Source organism: Aspergillus bombycis, assembly GCF_001792695.1.
Source record: "Aspergillus bombycis strain NRRL26010 chromosome Unknown contig00012, whole genome shotgun sequence".
Taxonomy (NCBI): domain Eukaryota; kingdom Fungi; phylum Ascomycota; class Eurotiomycetes; order Eurotiales; family Aspergillaceae; genus Aspergillus; species Aspergillus bombycis.
The window spans coordinates 257,162-282,708 of record NW_019170014.1 but is presented as its reverse complement, the minus strand read 5'-3'; the positions used below and the strand labels follow the sequence as shown (position 1 = coordinate 282,708).

Sequence of the window (25,547 nt, the reverse complement as noted above, 5' to 3'; positions counted from 1 at the left end):
GCATGTTTGATGGATGAGTTGTCGCACCGGTGAACCCACATCGTCATGACGCCGTTGACGCGGCGCCGTTCATGCCGTTCCGTTATTGGCTGCCAGCGATCAAGGCTGGTGTAAGCGAAGCAGGGAATCTCTCGGACATGTTCGTCCTGATCTCGCTCGATTCGATCCTGCCGTACCGTTGGCTCCAACCCATGGTGAACCCGACTTTCCCATTCCTCCGACTGACTCTGGGATCGCGACGCGAGCACCGGACCCTCCCCATATCCTTCCTATGATTGCCCACGATTCTCGAGCTTTGCTCGTGTCTGAACTACCTCGGGAGAAGAGAACCGCGGTTGTGCCCTCCCAGACCCCTCGTCAGGTTCGATCCTGTAGGGTGTGTCGACTTCGCAAGGTCAAGGTACGTCCCGAACCGATCGTGGTCTGAGCTTCTCGTTTTAGCACCGTTGGCCAATCCCATACCATTAATTACAATGGAATTGAAATATAATAATTTCATAATCATGTTTTATTTCCCTTATCGGCTCTAAAACGACGAACCCTGCCCCGACGCCTCACCCGACGCGTTGTGAAACTGCGTTGTGAAACTGACGATCCACGATAGTGTGACCGTGTCAAACCCTGCCATGCTTGTTGCGCCCATGGCTATCCCTCCAAGTGCGTGTATGAACCGGGCACGGACGAGGATCCCCAGCCCATCAGTCAAGCGGATGAGATCCGAAATCTGCGGGCGGAGATCCGCGACTTAACGATTCGCTTGAACAACAGTGGTGGGTGTCCCACTCCCGCATGATAGCTCACGATCATGGGGCCATGACTCTCTGACTTGGCATTGCGTCGTACTCCAGAGCGCCGGCACCGATCGGAGCGGCGTCAGGCCCAGCTGCAAAGGTTGTTTGCGACCATACGTTCGGCCCCGCTGGAGCCTGTCGATCGACTAATTACTCAACTCCGTACTGGGCCCAGCGGATCAAATGAGCTTGGAGGAACAGAAGGTGGGTGTGTGATGGCGTGTGCGCCAGTCAAGTACTGTGCAGGATAGCTGCGAGGCTAACTCGGTTGGGCACATGCAGTTTTTCTCCACCAAAGCTCCCCTGATGAGAGCAGTGACGATGGCAACAGAAATACCGATTACCATGCCTCACACCCGTCAGAAGCTTTCGATTTCAGCCGCAGCCCATCAGAAAGCACTGATGATTCGTCGCCCTCATTGTCCTCATCGTCCTCATCATCCTCATCGATCTCATCGATCATTAGCATAAACAACTCCTCCAGGCCGATGCTGGATGTATTCATTGAGCGATTTATTGATGCTTTTAGCCCGGAAGTTGATATCAAGTCGGGTCAGGCGGGAGCACTGCGACGCGCAGCGGAGATTCGCATGTTCTCTCCGATCTTGATGGATGCGTTTGAAGCGGTCTCGGTAGCCTTCTTTGGTCGGTCCGCTCAGGACCCGCGAATTGAAAAGTCAGGCACTCCGCTGTATGGACGTGTCCTGCGGAATCTACAGAACGCCTTGCAGGACCCAGAGCGGAGCAAGGCCGAATCCACTCTGGCGACGGTCATTCTTTTAATGGCCTTTGAGGTACCTATCTTGCTCGCCATTGTACGGTTTTTCATTACTGATCGGTCCTTTTTCAGAGCGTTGAACGAACCACGCAAGCATCACTCTCAGCGCATGTGCATGGCGCTGTGCGTTTAATCGAACACCGGGGGCCTGAAAACCATGTTTACGGAGTGGAGCACCTCCTCTTCACCGAACTGCGTCCGTATTGGGTAAGTTTGTTTGGTGAAATAGATGCTATGTCGAGTTGTAGACTAATGTGTTCGATTAGGTTGGGGCGGCCCTCGTCAGCCGCCAGCCTTCATTTCTCGCAGAGGAGGATTGGATCAATGTACCCTGGTCGGCTGGAACGACGACGAAAGATATCCTCCACTATCTGTTAGATTTAACGGTCGAGGTGCCATCCCTGTTGGCGAAATACGACGCCATGGAGGCCACGCTACAGTCCGGGGTCCCCAGTGCGCATGAGATCACCGTTAAACAGGCAGCGCTGTGGAATGGGGTTACCAACCTCACGTGCCGGTTCCTCCAGTGGAAGATCGACTGGGTCGATGCCTATCCGGACGGGCCGCCCCAGGAGGTGCCCGCGGAACCCAACGATCAGTTTCCCCTCTTTCGCTGTCGCGATCTCCGTACCGGTGCCGTCATCACCCCGACCAAATTTGTCTACCCCAATCTACGTCTCGCTCAAACCATGTGCCTATATTACACCTCGCGGCTCATTCTGTCGACGGTCGACACCCGACCGGACGACGACCGAGTGGGGCCTGCGCAGCAATACGCTCTGGGCTGCGGCATCTGCCGAAGTCTCGAATGGTACATCGTAACGGCACCGGGCAACATGATCAATCGGCTCGCTTTCCCCGTGCGCGTGGCCTGGGAGGTGTTCCCCGACGGCGGACCTGAACGACGATTTATCTACGACGTGTTGAAACTGGTCGAGAAGCGCCACTCTCTTGGACTCTGGGGAAGTGGCATGTCGGAGCTATCCCCTCGGGCCGGATCACCGCCGAAAACATGAGCGCGGGGGGCCTTGTATAGAACTAGGATGAATATGTTGGCGATCGCAGGCTCGAAAGCTGATTTTTTTTTTACCGGGAACGAACTTACGAGCGATACGAACCTTAGTTAAAAGTTATTGTTGATTTTTCTGCGCGAGCAAGGTTTACTGACCAGGGCCGGAGGGGCACAATCCTTGACGCGTCTAACGAAAAGGATAATCCATATGTACAATAATCATGCAACTCTTTCGGATAGTGACGACTTAAATTTATACCCGATATTTTCACCATTGACCATGCCAAGCGATTTGAGGGATTAACAAGATCCAACTTTCCCGAACCAATGTTTTGTAATGATAGCTATCCTTGAACATCTCTTGAGAGATTATGTTATCCTTCTCTCTGTCTCGCGCTCTCTCTTCCACACATACGCACAGACCGTTAGATAACAACCCATAGGACACAGAGCCACAAGACCATCAACAGAACAATGTTCGAAGTACACCAATTCGTCCGGAAACTATCGAAGAGTACATAAAGGCACTGATTAAGAACCGCTATATTGAATGTCGAACAGCGAATAACAGTTCAATTACCAAAGCCTCTAAATCTCATACAGTCAATAATGCACGTTGTGGGCAGGTCCGAGCTGTCGACTAAGAGACGCCTCGGATTAGGATTTACTTCAAACAATATGCTGTACTATATAAACCCTCGGAGATCATCAGACGAAGCCATACGACTCAATCAGCTCAATAGCTGTTCCAATACTAGCCATGTCGATGTGCCAGAAGCTGGTGGTTTCGCCACTCTCCTGTCTGTGCATTTCCCGTCTGGGGCGATAATCGGGTGATTGAGGGCAGCTATACTGCTCGCGTGTGTTCCAAAGAGGGAAAGGAGTCGCATACAGGTGATATCGTAACTTGATAAGAGCCGGTTACTTAGTGGTTTGTACTGGCGATGTTCAAGTTCTCGTTTGGCGGTTGAAAGCACGAGACCTGCATCGTCATGTGGTCTAGCCGTTCTTTCGGAAATATTCGAAAAGCTGCGGACTAATAAGAATATCTGGCGCCTGCTTATTATTGTTATACAACTCGCCCGCAGGCCGGTCCTGGAAGGCTTCAATCACATCGTCTCGCTTTGTTGTAGGTATCTGTACCACGGGGACCTCAAGTGATCGATGATATCGATTATATAAAATAATGCGGGCATGCAGATTAAACGCGATACATGAGTATCGCAAAGTTGCATGTCTTCAATCACCCGGTGTTCCATAGGAGTGAGCCCGTCCACGATAGTCTTTGAGACTTCATAGCCCGACTCCAGGGTACGTGACCTGGTCCCGTTTGAGAGAGTTACTGATGCTTTAGCAAAGGTCTCTTGGGTATTGTGGGATGGGCGATGTGGATGTAAGTGGGTTGTCACTTTCGCCTGAGCTGCACTCTGTTCATGGTGGGTTGGTGGAAGCCCTCTTGAATTGTCCGTCGTTATTGGCTGCCAACTTTAGGTGTTGAATAGTGGCATACTGTCCATGACCGTATCATCCCAAATACCAAGCATCTTCACTCACCAGCGGAACGCTTGTGGGCGGGATATGTACGAAGCCGAAGTCACGATAGACATCATCAGAGGTAGCCCCTTCAATAAACATTGGGTAGTAAAAGCGGCCCCTTGTTGAAGATTATGACCGCTCGAAAGGCTGATTACCACTATGGTAAATATTGTGCTTGCATCGTGCAAGGTCATCGACCAGAGAGTCTTTGACGACTTGGGTATCATGGAGAAATCGAATACCGTGTGGGTAAACGTTAGTGAATTAAGGATGTGGTTGTCTTCGGCGGATATTCGGGTACATTATAAATAGAAGAACACGCAGTATCCAAAATATTTTACCAGTCCCCGGGGGGCTATAGAGCAATCCAATCCGGCCAGAAAAAGCTTGGAGCTCGCCAAATATCTGCTGTTGTTTGATATTAAACCCCATCCTGATAGCAAAGTTCTCAGAAAAGTCCTCGGCAATGGTTCAGTACATATTGATGGTAGAGGATCTCTCTCGACAGAGTTCATTGGCCAGCAGGGCCCCCCAGTAAGTTCGGGCGGATCTCTGCGTTTCACGGAGTCCGTTAATCTGGGCGCAGAAAGGCTTATCACTGGTGACCAGCTTTAACTGGATGGCCTGAACCCTGGCTTGAAGGATGGCATTTGTCGCCGCCGGGGCTCCTGTACTCGAACTGAGAGATGGAACCCCTGCATCAGATACTGATCACTGCTCTACCAGCGTCATGAACAATATTGCCCAACTGATGGACAGGCTTGTGAGAAGCGAGACTAAGCGAGACGCCATCGTGGTGCGGTATCATGCAATTCACACCGAAACAGATATTTCATGGGACTCAACTGCCCCAGGGCACCGCCGCCAGGGTCGGCCAGATATAATCCACTGTATGACCAGATCTTTAGTTGCCGCACGAAACTGTATCATGGTTTCCGGGTCAAGCTCGTCACACTGATACTGATCAAAGTATTCAGCGAAAGTGCGGTGATTCTCTGGCTCACTTCAGGCACAGAGAATTATACCCGCCAGTTGAGGTATACAGTGTCCAAGACTCAACTGGATATGTGCCACCCGTTTATCAGCGAGCCCAGCTGGGGTCGTGGTTTATTCCTCGTGGAATTTTCACAACGTGTAAGCAAACGTGATCTTATTTAGGAGGTTATCGTCCACGGGAGGTGTGGTTTTGTCAGTTGGCACGGCTTCCTCCACGGGCACGGCCTAGTCAACAGGCGCAGCCCTAAAGAGGGCTAAGGTCATCGTCGCCCCTCTCTTTGCGAGTAGCCAGTTTACCCTGTACTCTGTTATCAATCCCACTGTTATTGCGGTCGATACGTATATAAAGTTGTTCGAACCGAAGCTCTGGCCGATCTTCGGATTCTATTATAACCGGGTCACGCTGCTGGTCGGAGATCACCATCAGCTGAAGTCCCTTACACTGTCGGGCCCTGCTGACAATCCTCTCTCCGCGCACTAGGCTCTCTCCCTGTTCACCCGCCTCGTCCTAGCCGGGCTTGGCGTCCATATGCTGGAGATCCAACACCGTATGCACCCGGACATCTGTGCGTTGATGAGCACAGTGTTTTACGACGGTAAGCCATAAGATGGAGCGGGTGTTGGACACATTCACCGCCCAGTCGCGAATACCCTGCGCAACTTCAACGCCAATAGGTTCCGTAAGACCTGCAGTAGCCTGAATGTTTTCCTGGTACCGGGGTACCATGGCGCAGTCAAATGGGACCGGGGGTGATTTGGAGTTTGTTAAGCGCCTTGCGCTGATTCTCGTTCAAACCCGATGCTGGTGGCAAAGTCTGCGTGGAAGTTCAATCATTCCAAGCCATCATCCAGAAGACGTTGTTGCTCAATGAACGAAATCATTGCTGACTGGTCGTGGTTTGTAACAGTCTTAAGCTCCTAGTTGAGCTGAGGGGTCTGTTGCATAGTCTCGGCTCAGGTCCAGATCTCAGTGGTATCCTGTCAAGTGGGAGGTTTAGAACTGTTGCCCATGGGAGAATCACTGTTTCCGCCATCGTTTGGACCGTCTCCCATTCCGTAGCGATAGCAGGACCGACGTGGACATGAAAAGCCAAAGTGCAGAGGACAATGGGTAGGCAATGTCTAGAATCCGGGCATGATGGTTGCTTCATCTGAAAAGAACAGTGGATGCTACTGTTTGTGATCACTCCTTGCTAAGAAAGAAAGTTAACATGCTGTATTTCGCTGGACAGATAACACTTCCTACCTAAAGATGCTCGAGGCTTTGCTTTTATTCGGTCCTGGATCAACTGGATGAAGCTTGCGCCGCTAAGTACCTCAGCGGAGGTGGCAGCACGAGATAGCGAGTATATATAGCCACCATGACTTATCTAACCGCACGTGTAGGAGGCAGAGTATACATCACGAAGGATCGAGTGTCGCCAATAAGGTAAAGTGGTTCCAGCAACTGTCTATGTGAGGGGTTTGTTGCTTGATTGGCGATGGCTGTGGATCCGGTTCTCGTGTTTTGAGCTGACATTACTGCTGGCTGGCTGGGAAGTCTATGAGGATACTGGACTCCATTCAGTCGGTGCAGTTGCTGCCCTGGCAGTCATGGTAGAAAAGCAAGTGATTCAATACAGCGACGAGACTTGATGAAGACGAGAGGTGTCAGTCGAGGAAAGATGGAGCAATATATACCCCGCCGGGAGAAACTGGAACGTGACTGTCATTCACCTGCCTTGAATTCCCCGCCGTGAGATGTCGGGTTCCATTCACTCAACTTCAACATTCAACAGACAACTGGAGAGCGGACAGGAAATGCACCTGTCACCTGTCTTACTTTTCAACCCCCAGCGAAGGCTCCAGCCAATGCCATGCAAGGAACAGCTCAAACAATTTCCAATAGTGTGGAATAGCGGCGGCCCTAATCGGTTAGCGCTGAGTTTGGATCGCAGACTCCACTCCGCAGGAATGCATTTGTATGGTTCCTGAAGCCGATCGCTATTCTCCTGATCCGATCCATAATCTATTTGGGTTTTTTTTTTTTTTTTTTTTCTTTTCTTTTCTTTTTTTTCCACGATGCGAGGTCCACTCCAGCTGAGGCATGTTGGTCGGTGCGCTTTTCTGTGGTGCTTTGTTTTTTTCATTTTCATTTTCATTCCTTTTTTAGTTTAAAAGGCGACATGGTCCCTGGAATGGGTCGCGATTCACTACTACACTTCCCTCGTTTGTAGACATTCATCATCCCCCTATTTCCTTTGTTTGTATATACACCTTCACTGAGCCTGCATACCCACACTCCTTGGAAGACAATTGGATTACTATAATTAGCCACAATGAAGTTACACTCCCTCCTTCCCCTGGCCGCCCTGCTCGCCCCCTCGGCGGCGGCATTGTTTGGCATCAATGACTTCGACTGCGAGCTGACAGAGGAGCACCCGAACCCGGTCGTCCTCCTCCACGGTCTGGGCGCCACCTACTACGAAGACCTGAATTTCCTGCAATACTGGCTCCAAACCCAAGGCTACTGCACCTACGCGCAAACCTACGGCGCCTACGACGGCTTCCCGCTGCTGGGCGGCCTGCGCGCCATCAGCGAATCCTCCGGCGAGATCGCCGCGTACATCCGCGAAGTCGCGGAGAAAACAGGCGCCAAGAAGGTCGATCTGGTCGGGCATTCCGAGGGCGGATTCCAATCGCTCTACGTCCCGAAATTCGGGGGGGTCTCGGACCTCGTCGATAAGATCGTGGCGATCGCTCCCCCAACGGGAGGCACGAATTTCGGCGGCCTGTACAATCTCGCATACCTCTTCGGAAATGTTTCCCGGGAAGTTGTGGGGGAGGTGCTGAGCACGTTTGGCTGTCCCGCGTGTGACGATCTGGGTCCCGACGGGGCTGCCGTGCAGCGATTGAATGATGGCCAGCCCATCCTGCAGCCCGGAAACACCCTCACGGTCATTGTCTCGAAGTACGATGAGATGGTTACGCCGCATTCGACGTCGTGGGTGGACGGCGCCCACAACATGTACGTGCAGGACAAGTGTCCCCTCGACCCCGTGGGACATATCGGCGAGGCGTATGATCTGAACGTCTGGAACCTGGTTAAGAATGCCCTCGATAGCACGCCGGACAGGGACTTCTTCTGTGTGCTTGGGTCGCCAGGAAAGATTTGATTGCGGGGGGTTGAAAAAACGGAAGCGGGAGAGTAATGTTCCTAGTCTAGGGATCCCAAAACTATATATAGTCCCATATGTACACACATTAATGTATAGTCATCAGCATCAGCATCGCACAGGTCGTGGCATTAGAATTATCGGGCGCAGGTCTTTTCATCCACCAGGGTTTCGTCGGAGGAACGGGAATCGTCGCTTTGGTTGTCTTGGACCAGATTGTGTCCGTCGCTGCAGGTTGGTTAGAGCAAAGGATTGTAAACAGGGCGAGGGACATGTGCATACCCGAGCCTCTTATTCGGTAGTAGTAGAGAGAGGATCACGACGGGCGCGGAAAGCGCCAGCGCGGCGATCGTGATGTACCTGCGACAGTCAGTATGCGTTATTGAATCATCACCTCCCCTTCCCCAAAACGACATACCCCATGACATCGGAATACTGAAAGAAGGTTAGCGAAGAGCTTCGAGTCACACAGCAAACGAAGACCAGGTGAACGTACAGCTCGGTTGACAGCATTTCGCTCTGGCGTCCCCCACGTGGGCAGCGTGTCTGTAATGGAGTTGTACAGACGGACGACGGTAGCCTCGTCGACGCTGTGTCCCAGATGCAAACGCAGCCGGTCACGCAGTTGGTTGGAGTAGATGGCCCCGGCGATGGCCGAGCCGATGCCATTGCCCAAGAACGATCCGAGCAGGATGAGCGACGTGACCTGGGCCAGCTCGGCATGAGCCACGGAGATCTGAGCGGCGACGATTACGATCGTCTCGATCATCCCGCTACCCGCACCCTGGATCAGCTGGACGATGAACAGTTCCGCAACGGAGCTCTCGTTTGTGCGCAGACGGACCATGACGCCGTACCCGACCATGCGAATCGCGGCGCCGACCACCCCGATCCATTTGTACGACCGGAGCCGATACATGAGCAGCCCGGTGCCCATCCCCACCAACGCCTGCATGACGCTGTTGGTGTAGTTGAGAAACTGGGCATCGCGGGGCGAGAAGTTGTGGGACACCATGGACCAGACGTACAGGTAGGTCTGGGTGGTTCCGAACCCGATGTTGTCCACGCATGCCAAGGCCATAGAGACCACCACGGACAAGGTACGGAAGTAGTGGGTGGGGACGACCGGGTGGCGGGCGCAGTATTTCTCGTACGGATACAGACAGGCCAGGGCGATGCCCCCCAGCACAATCAAGGCGTCGACCCACGGAGTCTTCCAGCAATCGGATGTCGTGGCGGCCAGAGTGATGGGGATCAGGACCAACGCAAATCCGCCACTCAACAGGATGATGCCGCCCAGATCGATGCGCGAGCAGAAGGTGAAGAGATTCAGTTTCTCCGTCAGGATGAGGCCCGACCGCTTGGCCCGTCGTTCGAACACGAGGAGGGTGACAATGATGAAACTGGCGCAGAAGGGCATCAAGATGGCGAACATGCCAATCCCCCAGCGCCATCCGATGCCATTGACGACGCTGTCGACGATGAATGCCGACACCCAGGGCGTGATCAGGAAGGGAATGTACAGGATGTTGTAGACAAAGCCGCGCCAGCGCATGGACGAGATGTCCGACACGACGGTGGAGTTGAGGATGGCCGTACCGGCCTGGCCGACGGAATAGAAGACGTAGCCACCCGCATAGATGCTGAACGTCTGGGACGATGCACAGAGGATGTACGACAGAATGTAGCATGTGATGGTAAAGATGTATGCCTCGGCCCGCCCCAAGACGTCCGAGACTTTGGCTATCGGCGGTTTACTGACGGCGGTAATGATACTGGCCGCCGTGTTGAGCGTGGCCAGCACGGAAAGATGTTTGAAGTCGGATGTCGCGAAGTTGCGATAAGTCCCTACGGTGGAGTTGTCCAGTTCACTACACAGATGTTAGAGCTACCCAGAGGGCGTGGCAGATCCCCGCAAGACCCACAAGATGACCATAACCATGACCAAGCTGTACGGTATGACATGGTTAGCATTTGGGAGATGAATCGTAGTACTAGTAGAGGATTGTGGCAGGACATACCCGATATAGAGGAGATATCGTCCCTTCCGGCCGCCCACAGCTTCCACGGCCTCGATTTTGACCGCGCCAGTCGCTTTTGGCGGACTGGATTCCGTGACGTTGATGTCGAGCCCGCCGCATTTCTCGTCGTACAGCGAGGAGGGACTGGACGCATCGTCGTTCGCCGACGCATGGAAAAACCGTCTCCACGCAGTCCACATGTTGGCGACGAGTACCACCCGTGCAACACCGGTGGTAGACGGGAGATCGTTTCTAGATAACTACTGCTTGCGCAACACTATTCTCATCATTACAACCGGGGGGGGGCTGTGTGTAGATGATAAGGTCGGGCGAAGTGGAGAAGGGGAAAAAAGAGAGAAATTGGGGGGAGGGGGAAAAAGAGAGTGATTGGAAGCTTGGATGAATGGGGGAGTGATGAAGAAAGCAGGCAGGGTTTGCAAAGTCAGTTGGTTGAATGATCGACACGGTCAGATTAGTTAGGAGTAGTACTAGTTACTAAGGTCGTAGGACTCGTTCTCCAGTGAGGGGTTGTGCCAATCCCTTGGCAAGCAGTCTGCTGAACGGTCGCTGATGCCGTCGATCACATCCGGATCGACGTCCCATCTTCTGCGAAACGATCATCCCTCCTCCTCCCAGAGTGTACAGCGTCATTCATTGGATTCATTGGCACCGCGACAATCGGCTCGAGACTCGTTCTTGAAGTGCCGTTGCGAGTATCGGACTAAACTCTACTAGTAGTAGACTAGAGGACGCAGTAGTATTCTGATTGTCTGTCCCTCAGCTTGCCAAGAGAATTGCCGTTTCCGGACTGATTAGCCCTATCTCGTTAATTCGGGATGGACGGCGGTCATGAAAATTTCTGTTTTCTTGTTCGTTTTCCCCTGTTCTATTTGCTTCCTTGATTGTCTCCAAGTGGCATTCAACTAAGCAAGGAAGCTCAGCTCTGGATTGCACATCCCCGGTCTCGCTAGTACTGCGCATGAACCGCTCCAAGCTGAATGGGTGGAGACCCAGATGCTGGCTGATGCATCTCTCATGCATGGTATCCTCCGAATCGGCCCGACTCGATGGAAAATTATCTGCTACAGGACAGGGACAGGGACCGTACATTGATTTGAGAGGACTTGGATCATGACAGGAGCCCTGCAAGGTGTCGATGAATCATACCTCAGGTCTCCAACCGTCAGGCCATTCCATTGGCCAATGAGACCGACGCCGTAATTTAACCCGAAAGGGCAATCCGACCACACGCCCGGCACACGTGACGTCAGGGCGGACGCGTGGGAAGAAATAGAGGTTAATGAATACCATCAATCGAACTGGACACACTTCAATTCCCTTCCCAATGAGCATCTGTCGCTGTCCCTCATGGAACTGCTGAATTACTCCCTATCCGACCTGCTTGGTATCCACGGGGACCACGCCTCGAACAACCGACCTCGATATTGACTTGATTGTGTCTGTCGCATGACTGACGCCATGGCCGCGAATTCGGTAATCCCAGAAGACCAGGCCGACACCACCGCAGAGATCCTCCGTCTGCAACATCCGTTAACGCAAAATATGGAACCTACGCAATGCGATTGCTCGCGAGAACCGATTGTTGGCCGACGCTCAACACCGCCTTCATGCGACAGAATCACGAACACCGACTGGCGGTCGCTCCTTCAATCGATTGCATACACCTACTCCACTGACAACAGGTAGTACCATCCCAGTGGATAAGAAAGGCTAAATGCGAAGCCGTCGGACTCGAGACCCGAACCAGTTACCGGTGATAATAACGCTAGTGGTAACATCAGATCAACGACGGGGGCAGAGGTGCCAAAGTTCCCCGTATCCGGAAGGTAATGCGGGCGGGATCGATATTTCATATATCCCGTAGTCAGCAACCTGCGGGGGTTCTTTCGTGAACACCAATGGCTTTTTGCTGTCGATAAAAAAAAAGATTGCTGAAGCAAAGAGGCATCTATCGCGCCTTGTTCTCGATGAGTGGACGCCATATGCCGGGTCGAGTGGGCTTGGACGAGTTCTGCTTCTTTCTACTTCATCAAATCGCAAGGCCTGCAACCCCGAGGATGGCCCGCCATCGATGGACTCTCGCTCGACAGCACCCCGATAAGACCGTGAGAGACTTTGCAAACTACCTGGTAATGTTGGAGGATGATTTCCCAACACCATTATCTGAGCAAGACCGCAGCCTGAGATGATGTAATAGCATGAATATTACATTGCGAAGGAGGGCCCAAAGGGATGCATCGTTTCTCACTCTGAGGTATGACGCACATATCGAGTTGCTGGCAGCGTGGGAAATGGAATGGCTCGCGCAGTGGGTCAGTGCTCCAACGGCCGAAGGTGATATCTTGACTATTGGATATAGGAGGGATGTGGAACGTGGCGAGCTGCAACTGGGTGACTGTAACTACTTAAGCAATTGATTCGTAGCAAACGCGAATATCAACCATCTTTTCTTTCATGTTGAACCTTGTGCTCGCACAGGGCTTGATGGCTGGGAAGGTCATATTTCGCTCGCTCTCGAAATGCACACTCCAGGTTGATGTAACTCTAGTTATGTCCACCATGGAAGCTTTTTGCTATTGCTTTCTTCTTTCTATCTGCTTTGTAGTGTTTGAACCTTTTATTCCTCCCTATGATGAACCGGGAAGCTCACTGCAGTCCCAGCTTGTTCGCGCTCTCCATACTCAACTACTCAATCCCCACCGACCTTGTGTGTAATGTGTTCGCTCATTTCATGCTATACCGAATAACATACAGCAACGATTTATCTCAATCTTATAAGATGTTCTACGGTTATTGAAAAATACAAAGTGAAACCAAGATAGTTTTGTCGTGTATTATATCAGTCGGAAATAGACACTGCTTCGAAGAAAAGAAGACACATTCATCAAGACATCCTGGAGAGTATAAACAAGCCGGCTAGTTCAAATACGCTCCCTTCGTCTCTTCATGGATCACATCAAACAGCGGTTTCGCACTGAAATAACCCGCCAACCGCGTCCCCACAGATTTGTACGTGAAGGCAGCGTCGGCATCGTCCACCTTGATCGTCTGTCCGCCTCGTCCCGCCGCCGCCGCATCCGCTAGTAACTGTGCATAGCAACACTTTTCCAAGCTCACGAACCAAAACACGGTCTCCTCGATCGTGTTGCCGACCGTTAGGAGACCGTGATTCTGCAATAGAGCCGCCTTCTTGTCGCCCAGTGCGGCGGCGATATTCTTTCCTTCTTCCTCCGCGAGGACGATGCCGTTGAATTGCTTGTAGACGACGTGATCCTGTACCAAGAGTCAGCCATGGAGGGACCGGACCAAGATGTGTGCGGGGACCGCTGACATTGTAAAAGGCACAGGCGTCCTGCGTGATAATATCCAGTGGCCGAGTGGATCATGAAGGCGGCGGCGTTGAGCAGTCGGCATGGACCGCCATCGATGACCTCTCCGGCGTGGTTGACCAGGATGAGATCCGAGGCCTTGATCTGAGAGAAGGCGACACCGAATGGATTCACCCAGAATGTGCTAGGGTCGACGGGGTCGCGAAGGGTGATGTGGCCGGCCACGCCTGTGTTCCGGTGATGTATATCGTAAGCTTGCCCGTTCATATCCTACGTTCTACCCCATCGATCGTAGTGGGGTTGGGGAGGATGGTCCTACCCTCATCGTATCCATCTTGCCGAAGATGCGGAAGGCCGCTGCCAGTCGGCCCTTCAGGTATTCACGCTCTTTCATCTTGTCGTCGAATACGGGTGGTCTCGGGATGTTCATCTTCACCTTGGCTTTCTCGGCGCCGGCTTCCTGGGTGGATTGGCGGGCCTCGAGAGTAATGGGGGGAGCGGTCTCGGTTGCGGTGGGGGGCGCCATGTTGCTGTTGCTGTCTGGTTTGTGTGTATGTGTGTGCGGATGGTAGATGGGGATGAAGTTGTCTCTCTGTGCCTTAACAGAGCGAAGGAAAAGGTGGCCGTCCAGGTTCTTATCTGATACCCATGAAGAACGCGGGGTAAAACCTGATTAGATTAGAGTTACCGAGCAGAACCCGAGGCTGGCCCTCGATCTATACCAGTTACGTCGCCATCCTACAGGGGCCATAGTAGGGTCGATCATGGACATATAATACTGCCATCATTTCAATACGTAAATCTCCCGATAGGACAAGACAAGTCAAGACAAGTCAAGACAAGCTACGGCATGGCCTCGGCCTTGGGCACGCTACCGATCTGATCCACCCATGGCTCCCGTCGTTTGCAATAGATTTCCAATGCTAAGCCCAAATCGCCGCGAGACTCGGCATCTAATGTGCCCGTCTTGACAGTGACAGTGCCTCTGCCCCCCGGCTGCGTAATGAGTGGGGACCCACAATCCCCACAGAAGTGCCGCTGGAGTTCGTTCCCCAGATCTCCCGACGGATGGGCGTAAACCTTGGGGGTTCCGGCCGTGTAGGTAAAAGTGGGCCTGGGGATGAGGAGATTCGACGAGAAGGGCGTGCCCGTGTTGCGTTTGCAGTCCTCACAGTGGCAGAGAGCAACCTGGGGTGAGCAAGAAATGTTAGCTTAGGGCGGATCTAAATCGTCCAGGAGTCTGGCGATAGGTGGGGGAGGTGTTGATCGTAAGTACCTTGGGGGATGGCGCATCGGCGGGGAGATCCACGCGGTAGGTGATCCTTCCACACAGACATGCTCCGGTCAAAGACTTTTCGCCCATGATGTACTTGTGGTTTATTTCAATATACTAGTAATGGTATCCGTTCCAGACGCCGAGCTGATTATGAAATGTCGGAGGGGGGGGGGGGGGATAACACTGTCTCTCGCGTGAGGCTGAATCTGCGGGACAAAGAACTAGTCTTTCGGACAGCTGGCAGAACACCATTGGAACCTTCCCCCAGTACGAGTACGAGTGCTTACGTTCTATTATGCAAGCATAATTCTACCAGGTAAAGCCTATAATAGACTGCATAATGACAATACAGCTATTGGCATTGGTTGCATCGCCACATCGCATCCCACAGCTTCTGGTCTCGCGCGCTAAGGCCGCACAGCCCTTTGCTTATAGATGGCCTCACCGTGAGTCCAGTGCCCCAAGAGTTCCAGACTATGGTAGCTCAACGGGATGGAAATTCCGACCAATGGACTTACTCACGATGCAGTAGATTGCGGTAAACAGGCAAATGCGATGTCAAAACCAGCTTACTCATATTCAAATCAGGCCCATGCCCTCTAACCTGGCTACTAAATGGATCCCGATTCCCGAGAGAAACTTGCGGTGTGATCTGTCTTGTTGCAAAGTCTATGATATGTCCGACTGACAGACTTACCCATGTAAGCTGGGGATAATGAGGACTTCACGTTATGCTCATATAATCTTGACCATTCTTTTGTTCGAATCATGGAGTGCATGGTTACTGAGCATGGTCGGACTTTTGCATATCTCCGGTTCGTACGTGAGGGCGTGATGATGACCTTTGAGAACGAAAGACCATGCCGTTTACCTGAATCGCCAGGATCGCGCCCCAAGACCAGGTTGATCGCTCCGCGGATGGAATAAAATGCCCATAAAAAAAAGCCCTAGAGCACTAGATGTCGGATACCTTTCTTGCAGGAACGAGGGGAATTGAGTTCAAGGGTCATCGCCCTCGCAACTGTCCAGCAGCATCCATGTCTTGAGTAGATTCACCTTCCTCCTTTGCTTGCGGTAGTAGTCCCTTAGAAGTTCGGATAGGATCGTTTTCCCACTGGCTGGTATTCCGCGTACGTGAAGAACACCATCATCCACATCGGCTGCAAGACTTGATACGGTAGCCCTGCCCACAAAAGTATCAGCTCTAAATATAGCCTCTGAGGGGGCAGGATCTTATATCAACCTCTGCTGAAACTGTGACTTATCACGAACCATCATATGTTTCATCGGTAATGCTCACTAGAGCGACTCATAAACAGCAACGAAGAACACATGAGATTAGGTGCATCACGAGGGTATCGTGCCAATGAATCCAGACATACTGTTGACGAAATTCCCATAGCGACACCAGATTTCGCCTCTGTACACCAGCCGATCAGCACGTTCAGCTTCTGGATTTACCCTAGAGAAGTTCAGCGTGTTCTGTTTGATCGTGGTATACCGGGGGATACTATTATCAGAAGCTTGTCTGTGCTGGGCTTCCGACACGATAGGTGGGCCCGGCACCTGAAGTTCTTCCAATGTCTCATGGTAGCTTGGGCTAAAAACATGGTTCTTGAGATCTCTTGCCAGGTTATCAATTAACCCCTCCTGCTCTGCCTCCACCAATTTCTCTGCTACCGAGAGGGGTTTTCCCCTTTGCGGTGCAGATTCAGGCCGCACCATTGAGGATTAGAACTGATATTAAAACCAACAGGCATAAACGTCCGCATTTGTAAAAGATAGTAGTAGGCTTGTGAAGACAGTGTGCTAGGTCTCGTAGTCTTGTTTTGGCTGACTAGATATCATATGGTTATAGTACCATCATTGGATCGAGTTGGATATGGATCGGTGAGGAGGTGCAAGCTTAATCCTTCACAACCAATGGAATAAATGTGCAGTTCTTTTCACAGGGAATGGTAAGGTGTTCAATGAATTGGACTCTGGGGTGATAGATGCAGACCAAGGGAATGCGCTGCTGCATTGTCGCACGACTGCTAATTATTGAATGGTACAATTCGCATCAATAAGTCACTTACTTCTGTATGTTTAGGGAATATTAGCTATTTATTAAATGTATCATGACTTCCAAGTCGTCTGGAGCACTAATTAAATCTATCTTCCAACTCAAGAGACTCAAAGCTGGGAATCCACCAAGGGTTCATTTTACCCTATAAATGCGGAGGTCTACTACGCAGCCCTATTCAGCACCAATTATGGCGAGGTGATGGTTCAAGCCCTGCAGTCATGGCGAGTGTTGCTCATATCATATGCGTTGTACCCACAGTGAAACTATAGAACCCGGCCGAGTTATGGACCATAATGCTTCACCTAACTAATAAATAGTTTCATCCAGCGGAAGATGAGGATGGCTATTGAGACAGATTAATTAACGTGAAAAGCCAGAATAATAATTTCCCTACCAAGCCAGAGGGTTGTCCTATGTCGAAAGCATTTGCGTTACCCGGTCTTTTAGCACCAAGATGCGCACTGCCTTCATCGAAACTGACGTCCGCTGTCGCTGGTCCTAGAAATACTAGGAAGATGATGGACTCAACAAGACTGGACAGAGTGCGATGCATCACACTCTCATCATACAAGTCTGAGGAACGGATTGAACCTGTTTCAGCATGCATTCTACATCGCATCTCTTCCATCCATGAGTGGTGCATGATACAGACTGTTTCATGAGCTCGAGTCGATGCAGTGCTACTGACAACGCTCGCTCGAAAGAAACTCTAGGAGTTCTATCAGCACGGCCAATAAAAGGACAAAGGAAACTGTGCATCAATTACAGCTATCGAGTCCTCCAAATCGCTTCACTGGCAATTTGAACGACAAATGAAACTACAATGACCATACAGGGGCAAACCCTACATGATCGGCGGCAAGACAGACTACTCCCTTTTCTATGATGATGCAAGGCGAGGTTAGAACGTCAGATTAATGGGCTTATGACCTGCTCTCTGTCGAGTGTACTCATTTATATTCGATATATACACCACGATATCCACAAAAAGGAAATCCGGTGCAATGGTAGCATGCATTGCACGTTCCGTCCAGTGACCGCTCATTGGATTCTAGGTCATGGGTACGATACAAGATCTATTGCCCTTACCATTCGGGTACAATACTTGGAGAATTCTTTATGGAGCTGATACATAGAGATATTCCAAGGGTACACTGGTCGTCCTCACGACTTCGATACGAACGGCGACTTGAAAGTTGGTCGCGCACCCCAGGGCCCGGAATAATTACTACATATCGCGGCAGTCGTGGTATGTTGTTTACGAAGGGTACCATGCACGAGTCGGCGAATATGCTCAAGAAGCAGTATCCTTGGATTACAAACAAGTATCCTGGGGACTCATTAGTATTAAACCTGGAGAGAGGAGGATTGGAGTGTTTATCCACTGGCCATACTGTGCGCTGTGAGTCAAGCTATGCAAGGAGGTAAACTTCACAAATAGACCGTTCGAATACGCTTCCACCAGGACCGCCGTTCAGGACAGCAGCTTTTGTGCGAGCCATGGAAATAAGGATTGGAGATCTTACCTACCTCCACAGCTCTTTTCTCGAACCCCCTTGAAAAGTGAAACCTGCACAAGACTGTTGTACACTAATGATATAGGCAGTGAACCTACCCAAGGTTGACATCGAAATGGGGGAGGCTTCCCCCCTGGAGGAGGAACCAGAAGACCAGCTGATAGGATATCATAATGAATTAATAAGGCCAGTCCACGGGCCCGGAAGGGTTGAGAGCCGGCCATTCATGTAATTACATTGCATTGAACACACGCTACTGATATCCACGCCCCCGGTCTTATACTAGTACGTATTACTGTCTGACACTCTACTTTAACCCCCCAGTGATGAACCATCTGAGTCACTCACAAATATAACGCAGCAATATCCGATTATTATCTAGCAAATACCAAACTGCGATGCTATGCCCGCCTTGCTGGAAGGACCACGTCACGGTAGATTTTGTTACCGAAGGCTGCTCATAACTTTAAAGGCTAATATAATGTCTGCTGTGCTCGAGAGTATCTGCCCAATTTTACATAAGATGTGAAACCAAGCCTCAATTCTTCATAAACCGCGTTCTCGTACACGCGCACACTCAGGCAGCTCCACCAAACCCAGGGGGTACTAAACGCTAGTTTAAAAAGACCTTGGAAGAAGGTAGTTTTCGAACGAGAATGAATAGAGAAGGGAGAGCTCTAGTGGAACGCTCGACAGAAGAATGAAAAAGGGTCAATATTACTCGAAGATAACCTCCATTTCATACTGTAAGTTTCCTTGCAACTATGATATGAGTCCCTAGAGGCGTTTTCCAGGATAGCAAAAACAGCCTACTTTCCAGTAGGATACCTTTAAACCCGAAACGTATCCTTCTACTCATATTCTCCAGGCGGAGATCACTTTGAATGATAGTAGCACAACAGTAGCAGCAGGTTGTCCAAGATATAAATTATGTATACAATTAGATGAAAAGGTAAGATTCAATGTAGGATGTACAGTAAGACTCGTAATCTATCACAAACACACCGCATTCAACAACGCCCCAAACACCAAGCTAATCTATCATTTGCAGAGGAAGGTCTATACAATAGCGACCGTAGACCCAGAAGAATCAAGTTTCGTCTTGTCGGCGTGAACATGCATTTCACGAACATCCCCGTTCTCGATATCGAATCCAGACGTCTCTTCCTCAAGCCGTTGTTGGCGCTTGTACATCTTCCAGAAGACCACGCTACCGTGGACCTGGGCTGCAGAAAAGGCAACATGAAGTAGCGGGGTGACGACCTTGAAGGCAATCTGCCATCGATCCCACAGAGAGCCGAACAGGAAGGAGATAACAATGGTTTCGCAGGTTGTCCCGAAGGCTGTGGTGATGCACGATAGGAGGAAGAGGCGTTTAAGGAAACGGTGGCGGTGGGGGAAGACGCGGTAAAGAATGATGGCCAAGTGGGGGAAGAACTCTGATATGATGTCGAAGGCACCTGATAGAGGACAATATAAGCCTACGTTTGTAGAATATCATAGAGACAGGTAGCGTATAACTTACCCCATACGGTACACAGGACAAACTCGATATCGGCATCTGGCTCTCGGGCCAAATCTAAGCTGATTGCGATTGCGGACTGGCCAATGACAATGGTCCCGATGTGATGTAGCACAGCGATAGGCGACAGCTTAGTGCGGTAAATCAACTCGAACGCATACATCCCAATGAGCATCTGAGCGACCACGACCAGCATGTCGCCCATTGTCACACGGGAGCCAGGTGCGTAGGGTGTGTGGAAGGATGCCTTCCCAATGACCACCTCGAGGAAAGGGTATGCGGCGACGATTAAAATTAGGATCTTCATCAGACCGGCAATGTGGTGGTTAATGAACCCGCGTCGGTTCACCTCACTCAGGTTCGTATAGATAGAGCCATAGAGACGTTTTATGAGAAACCCCTCTAACACATAATACCGTACCAGAAAAAGGATGACGTGTATTATCGAAATAATGAGAGCGGAAAACGGAGCGAGCCTCGAGATAGGCTGTAATGTAAGAGTCTCGAGAGCAGTATTGTTATGGTGATAACGTATTGCCATTGTAGCTTCCAATTGCTGTGAACAATTATGGGCTCCTCGATGGGTTGAAAACCATTAAAAGCAGGAAGAGAGTGATGGTGGTGGGGGAATGTTATTAGAATGACCTTGAATAAAGGATTGATGGGCTATATCAAGAACAATAGGAGAGAAAAGGAGGGTAGACGGAAGCCAACAATGAGAAACGGCCAAATCCCATCAGTCAACATACATGAGTCTGTACATGTGTCTATGAATGGAGAGTCGAAAGAGACAGAGAAGAAAAAGGGACAATGAACGTTAATATTAAAGCGAGGGAGATTTCCCTCTGATCGAGATCCCCGTTTCTCCTGAGAAAGCCCCCAAACGAACCCTGGATCTCAGCGAGGCTAGCCCACAGCGTTACTACTACTAGGCACTTCGCAAAACAATCCCACCAGTATTACCCGTAACAGTCTGGCCTGGGGCCATAATGTGGTAGCCTACGCTGGGTTGCCATACTGGTGGAGACGAATGGTATATACCCATTCTCAACGATGCCCCATCAGCGCTAATTTGATAAAATAGTGTCTTTCTTCCTCACCCAGTGGGCAGAGAGTCTATAAGCTATTTCTGACAAGCGGTTTCGCCCAATCCTTCTGCAAGACGACAAGGGTCTTTAGTATAACCGCTTTCGGGGTGCAACCTCGTATCACTGGCATTGAACAGCGCATTGGGTCCGTTGCCTGCTGATCCCACACCGAATAAGGAGCAAGCCAAGCTTTCCGGATCCACCGAAGAAAAGCTTCGCCTCCGCAGGTTGAATGAGGTTGTACTCTTCTAGGCAGTAACATTCTAGGGTGAGGAAATATCCACCACTGATTGGTAGACAGGTCCCGTGTAGCCCTGGCACGTGATGGTCAACTGCCCACCACGCCAAACCGTTTCAGGAGTAGCCCCAACACGCGGACAATTTTCAGTTTCATCCCACGGGGGGATCAGACCTTTCTAGTTCTGCATGGTTCGAGGCGCCCTGGATCTTTCCTTGGACCTGGTTTGGACCTTCAAGCTTCTCCTCGGCAGTGCGATGTGAAACCGGTCGGAGAAATAGCCGACACATGGCGGAGTTGTGAGGGATTTCCCCCTCCTATTCTGGCCATCTAGGTTTCAGGGGAGTGTCTGACCCAATTAGGGCTTAGTCACACCGTACTCTGTGCTGCATGCTCACATTCAGAGGGGCCAATTCGAACGGAGGCAAATGAGACAATGAAGCAACGTTGGCCAACACCCGCACAAATGAGCATCTTAGGTAAGGTAGGACAATGCTGCAGCGTCAGCCTGGGTAATTACCTGTCTGACTTATTACCGTGCTCAGATCTGCTCACAGGGTGGTATTGGGTGCTGGGAGGGGGCATACTGATAATACGATAGAGCGAGTAAATAAATCCAACAGTGTTGCCTATTCTCGTACTGAAGGGACAATGAGGGCACCAACGATGCTACCGCAGCTAGAAGCTCCTCATAACCGCCTACTAAGCGCATAATATCGACGGCCTGATGGCAGATTAGGGTGAAGGAGTCAGTGTTCCTTCAACAGTTAGACTTCGAAACCCAATTGCAATAGTTGGGAAAAGAGTTGGGAACGCCAGGCACTGACTTGGATGGCGGAGTGCAATATTTCTGGAGTTATGCCAACAAAGAAACTGGGATTTCTCACACACTCAAATCGCAAAGACGTCTGTGACAGCCGTTCTTGGCAGGGGGATACTTGTGGGGAGAGTAGTGCAACCTGTTGGCTAAATAATCGTCGAAGTCTTGAACTAACAGAACTAACATGCCGCGTCCAAATATAGTTCTAGAGTACTGCATTAGTCTATTACCTCTAACCTAGAACTTAACCTATGCACAAAGGTGTACTAGTCCCAACAGGCAGAGCATATCGATCCACAAGACAATCAATATATTATTACGAAAGATACACCCACTTCCGCAGACACTTGACAAGAAAGAATATGTGCTTGCACAGGTACATCTGAGATGGCGCATGTTAAAGAACGACACAATTAAACCCCCGAGTCATCCTGAATAGCGAAATCTCTTCCGCTCTGATAAGTCTCCCAGTTCTGGCAGTTCGAGTGAAGCAAGTCGTAATCAATCAAGTCCTGGATCTCAGAGTACCGCTCCACAAACTGCATGGCAAAGCCTTCCTCCGTATGCCACCCAATATGGCAGTGCATCAACCACGCCCCGGGGTTATCAGTCACAAAGCCAATGACCAGGTGGCCATTTGCTGGAAGCATGGCCGTATCACGGCGGGGAGGATTGTTCGTGGTAATGTCGCCTGCGCTGTAGGTTCCGCTTCCCTGCGAGAGGACGACGAAGTCATGTCCGTGCAGATGAATGGGGTGAGGCACGGATAGAGTGGTCTCGATGATGACAAAGGCCCATTCATCTGCGCGAGGCAGCTGGACGACACCACTGGTGTTGGTGAAGGAGGTGTGGTTGCGATAGATCTCTAGGAGAGTTGGGTCCTCCCAGGCCACATGCATGGAGGTACTGTTTAGCTTCCAGCGATAGAGGCTCTGGGAGTTCTTGCCTAGGCTCACGGGCTCAGCCTCGTTGTATAACGGGTTCGAGGTTATTGAGTAGGGGTTGACGATCGGTACGAGATTGGACATGTCTTCGTCATCACAGGCATCTGTGTAGGAATATGCCGTTGTTGTTGGTCTCGATGGAGAAGAGCCGTAGTAGACGATTCCCTTGATGTTGGTGGGGTTCTGGTTCTCGGAACAGGCTTCTTGGGGGATGGCACGCAGCCAGAAGTTCTTGGCGATGGAAGCTTTGTCTGCGCGGACGATGATATCGTAGCGTTGTCCTGTATCCATGATCAGTGAGTGTATGATATGATCATTCTCAAGGTCGACTTACCCATTGCAATATCGAGGACGGTAGTATTGTACGGTTCTATGGGGACGAGGTCGTTGGCGATGACCGTCATAGTATGGTTGTCGATCATGAACTTGAAATGGCTGTCGCACGCTGCATTAACCAGGCGAAATCGATAGGATTCACCTTCTGTGAAAGATGTATTCCATCTAGTACCTGTCTGATTGGCGTAACCATCCTGTCCGAAGACATTCATTCCATTGATTAAACCAGAATCTAGTTCCGGGGGTCCGTCCACTTGGGCGCTATCGAAGAGCTGGTCCACTGTATTGATGTCCCAGTCGTTGAGGAAGATGAACCCCTTATCCTCATCATAGTTGGCACTCGCTGGGCCATTGATCTTGATGCCACCGAACACACCCTCCCAAGCCTGGAGACCAATGTGCGAATGGTACCAGGTCGAGCCGTACTGAGTAGCTTTCCACTTGTAAGTGATGGTGTTGTTCGGAGCGGTCGGGCACTGGGTGATAGATACCACACCGTCCGAAGGGTTTGTGTAGTATTGGCGGATTCCGTGGAAGTGAATGCTGGTGCCATTCTTGACGGAGCTAGGTAGTTTGTTGTTGACATGCACAACCACAGTATCACCCCAGTCTGCTTCAATGGTAGGGCCGGGAATAGAGCCATTGATGGCTAGGGCGAACCGGGACCGCCCGTCCGGAGCCACGGTGACATGTTCCAGGTCAAACCAATATTCTCGAGTGACACCCGTGTCCGGAGTGGTAGTGGTATAGTCCGTATTGATGTCATAACTGCACCATTGCTGACGATTGTTGGCAGTGTTTCCTGTGCAGGCACCAGAGGAAGATGTACTAAGAGATGCTGAAGAAGAGAGCGACGCGGAGACGGAGTCTCGGACTAAGAGCGAAGGGACGTTTGTGGCAGTGACAGCCACAATGCTGGCAAGTATACAAAGGAGGGACGATTTCATGTTGTCTCCCACTGTTAAAGAGGGTTGTGGGTTACCATAACAAAGAGAATGACCATGAGTTGATGCATCCAATGGTTATTCAAGCGTTGGAAGCAGCTGCTTATATTCTCGAGCACACAGGCTATTCTCCTACAATCCTCACCATGGCCATATCGGAATAGACAAGCCAAGTACAACTATCATATTCTCTAACAAGGATCAGCACATATTGGCAAGAACTCATTGGCCAGCTAGGAAGTGGTCCATCGAAGTACGTGGACGGAGGACATGGTCAATGGAGATGAGCTGAACAGCCTCCACGCATCAACTTTAGACAGAGTGGAGTAAGGTTGAATGCTCGTTGGCAGGCCGGTATCTGTCCTCAGAAGCCGAATCCCACTACTACAAACATAGAGTGTCGGTAGGTGGAGCTGATCCGCTCTCTCCCAAGCTTTGACAACCGGGAAATCAGGCGAACTACTCGGATCAGCAGCTACCCGTCCAATTGTTCACTATGGCCGATAAGGATTTTCTATAATTATGTATATACAAACTCTGTAAAGTATCCATTGAACGATCATCACGCAGTGTGTTCCCCCCCCCCCCCCCCCCCACGTTTGTAGAGGAAAGAGCCACTTATATACAGGGGCCTACGTAATACGCCTATAGCCTGATGCAGTAGATGTATCCCATGGCCGTGACTGGATGGTTCTATACACTATTGGCAGCTCCTGATATAGTCCACAGATATTTATTTTATTCTTCATACGATAAAGTTAACTGTTTCCAGCCCTAGGAGCAAGAGCAAGACAAGATCCTAGTCGTGGCTGAGGCACAAACGTCAACGACGCGCATTCTCCCGCTGACGGATCCACCCGAAAGCCGATCCACCACAGACCAGGAGTTTAGCGATCAGCGTAGAACCCTCTATTCCGGTTAGTAGCATACGTGTTCCTCATGGCATGGAGGAAGTCGCCGCTTAACTATTGCGATTGGGTTGGTGTGGGGTGAACCAAACGGCGATGTTTCAGGAACAGACTTGTATAGTCCGAAGTATTGACTCAGCGGGATCAAAACCACCGACACATCATCTATAGCTTTGCGTATCCCTCTGCCGCTAAAAAGCAAATATCGGGGCTAGAAGCATCGAAAATAATGCAGCCATAGAGGAGG

General features: G+C 50.7%; 6 protein-coding genes across 6 annotated transcripts; 2 read left to right on the top strand and 4 right to left on the bottom strand.

Annotated features, from left to right (window-relative positions):
• Positions 1 to 71: 71 nt before the first annotated feature.
• On the top strand, positions 72 to 2,585 carry ABOM_003169 (uncharacterized protein; the record flags this gene model as incomplete). Its single annotated transcript, XM_022530299.1, has 7 exons — positions 72 to 177; positions 246 to 400; positions 605 to 770; positions 849 to 995; positions 1,074 to 1,585; positions 1,642 to 1,776; positions 1,836 to 2,585. 7 exons carry the CDS (start codon positions 72 to 74, stop codon positions 2,583 to 2,585), a joined length of 1,971 nt encoding a protein of 656 aa, XP_022392715.1.
• Positions 2,586 to 7,431: 4,846 nt separating this feature from the next.
• Positions 7,432 to 8,268, top strand: ABOM_003168 (esterase/lipase family protein; the record flags this gene model as incomplete). The annotated part of the gene is made up of 1 exon (XM_022530298.1): positions 7,432 to 8,268. The coding sequence occupies one exon, from the start codon at positions 7,432 to 7,434 to the stop codon at positions 8,266 to 8,268; it is 837 nt and encodes a 278-aa protein (XP_022392716.1).
• Positions 8,269 to 8,405: 137 nt separating this feature from the next.
• Positions 8,406 to 10,489, bottom strand: ABOM_003167 (siderochrome-iron transporter; the record flags this gene model as incomplete). The annotated part of the gene is made up of 6 exons (XM_022530297.1): positions 8,406 to 8,496; positions 8,551 to 8,628; positions 8,687 to 8,703; positions 8,765 to 10,139; positions 10,194 to 10,217; positions 10,290 to 10,489. 6 exons carry the CDS (start codon positions 10,487 to 10,489, stop codon positions 8,406 to 8,408), a joined length of 1,785 nt encoding a protein of 594 aa, XP_022392719.1.
• Positions 10,490 to 13,226: 2,737 nt separating this feature from the next.
• On the bottom strand, positions 13,227 to 15,002 carry ABOM_003166 (class II aldolase/adducin domain protein; the record flags this gene model as incomplete). The annotated part of the gene is made up of 6 exons (XM_022530296.1): positions 13,227 to 13,583; positions 13,642 to 13,662; positions 13,742 to 13,909; positions 13,959 to 14,308; positions 14,515 to 14,827; positions 14,916 to 15,002. 6 exons carry the CDS (start codon positions 15,000 to 15,002, stop codon positions 13,227 to 13,229), a joined length of 1,296 nt encoding a protein of 431 aa, XP_022392720.1.
• A 4,557-nt stretch (positions 15,003 to 19,559) lies between these two features.
• ABOM_003165 (uncharacterized protein) lies at positions 19,560 to 20,563 on the bottom strand (the record flags this gene model as incomplete). The annotated part of the gene is made up of 2 exons (XM_022530295.1): positions 19,560 to 19,960; positions 20,026 to 20,563. The coding sequence occupies 2 exons, from the start codon at positions 20,561 to 20,563 to the stop codon at positions 19,560 to 19,562; spliced, it is 939 nt and encodes a 312-aa protein (XP_022392717.1).
• A 2,018-nt stretch (positions 20,564 to 22,581) lies between these two features.
• On the bottom strand, positions 22,582 to 24,395 carry ABOM_003164 (extracellular dihydrogeodin oxidase/laccase; the record flags this gene model as incomplete). Its single annotated transcript, XM_022530294.1, has 2 exons — positions 22,582 to 23,393; positions 23,447 to 24,395. The coding sequence occupies 2 exons, from the start codon at positions 24,393 to 24,395 to the stop codon at positions 22,582 to 22,584; spliced, it is 1,761 nt and encodes a 586-aa protein (XP_022392718.1).
• Between the last annotated feature and the right edge of the window lie 1,152 nt (positions 24,396 to 25,547).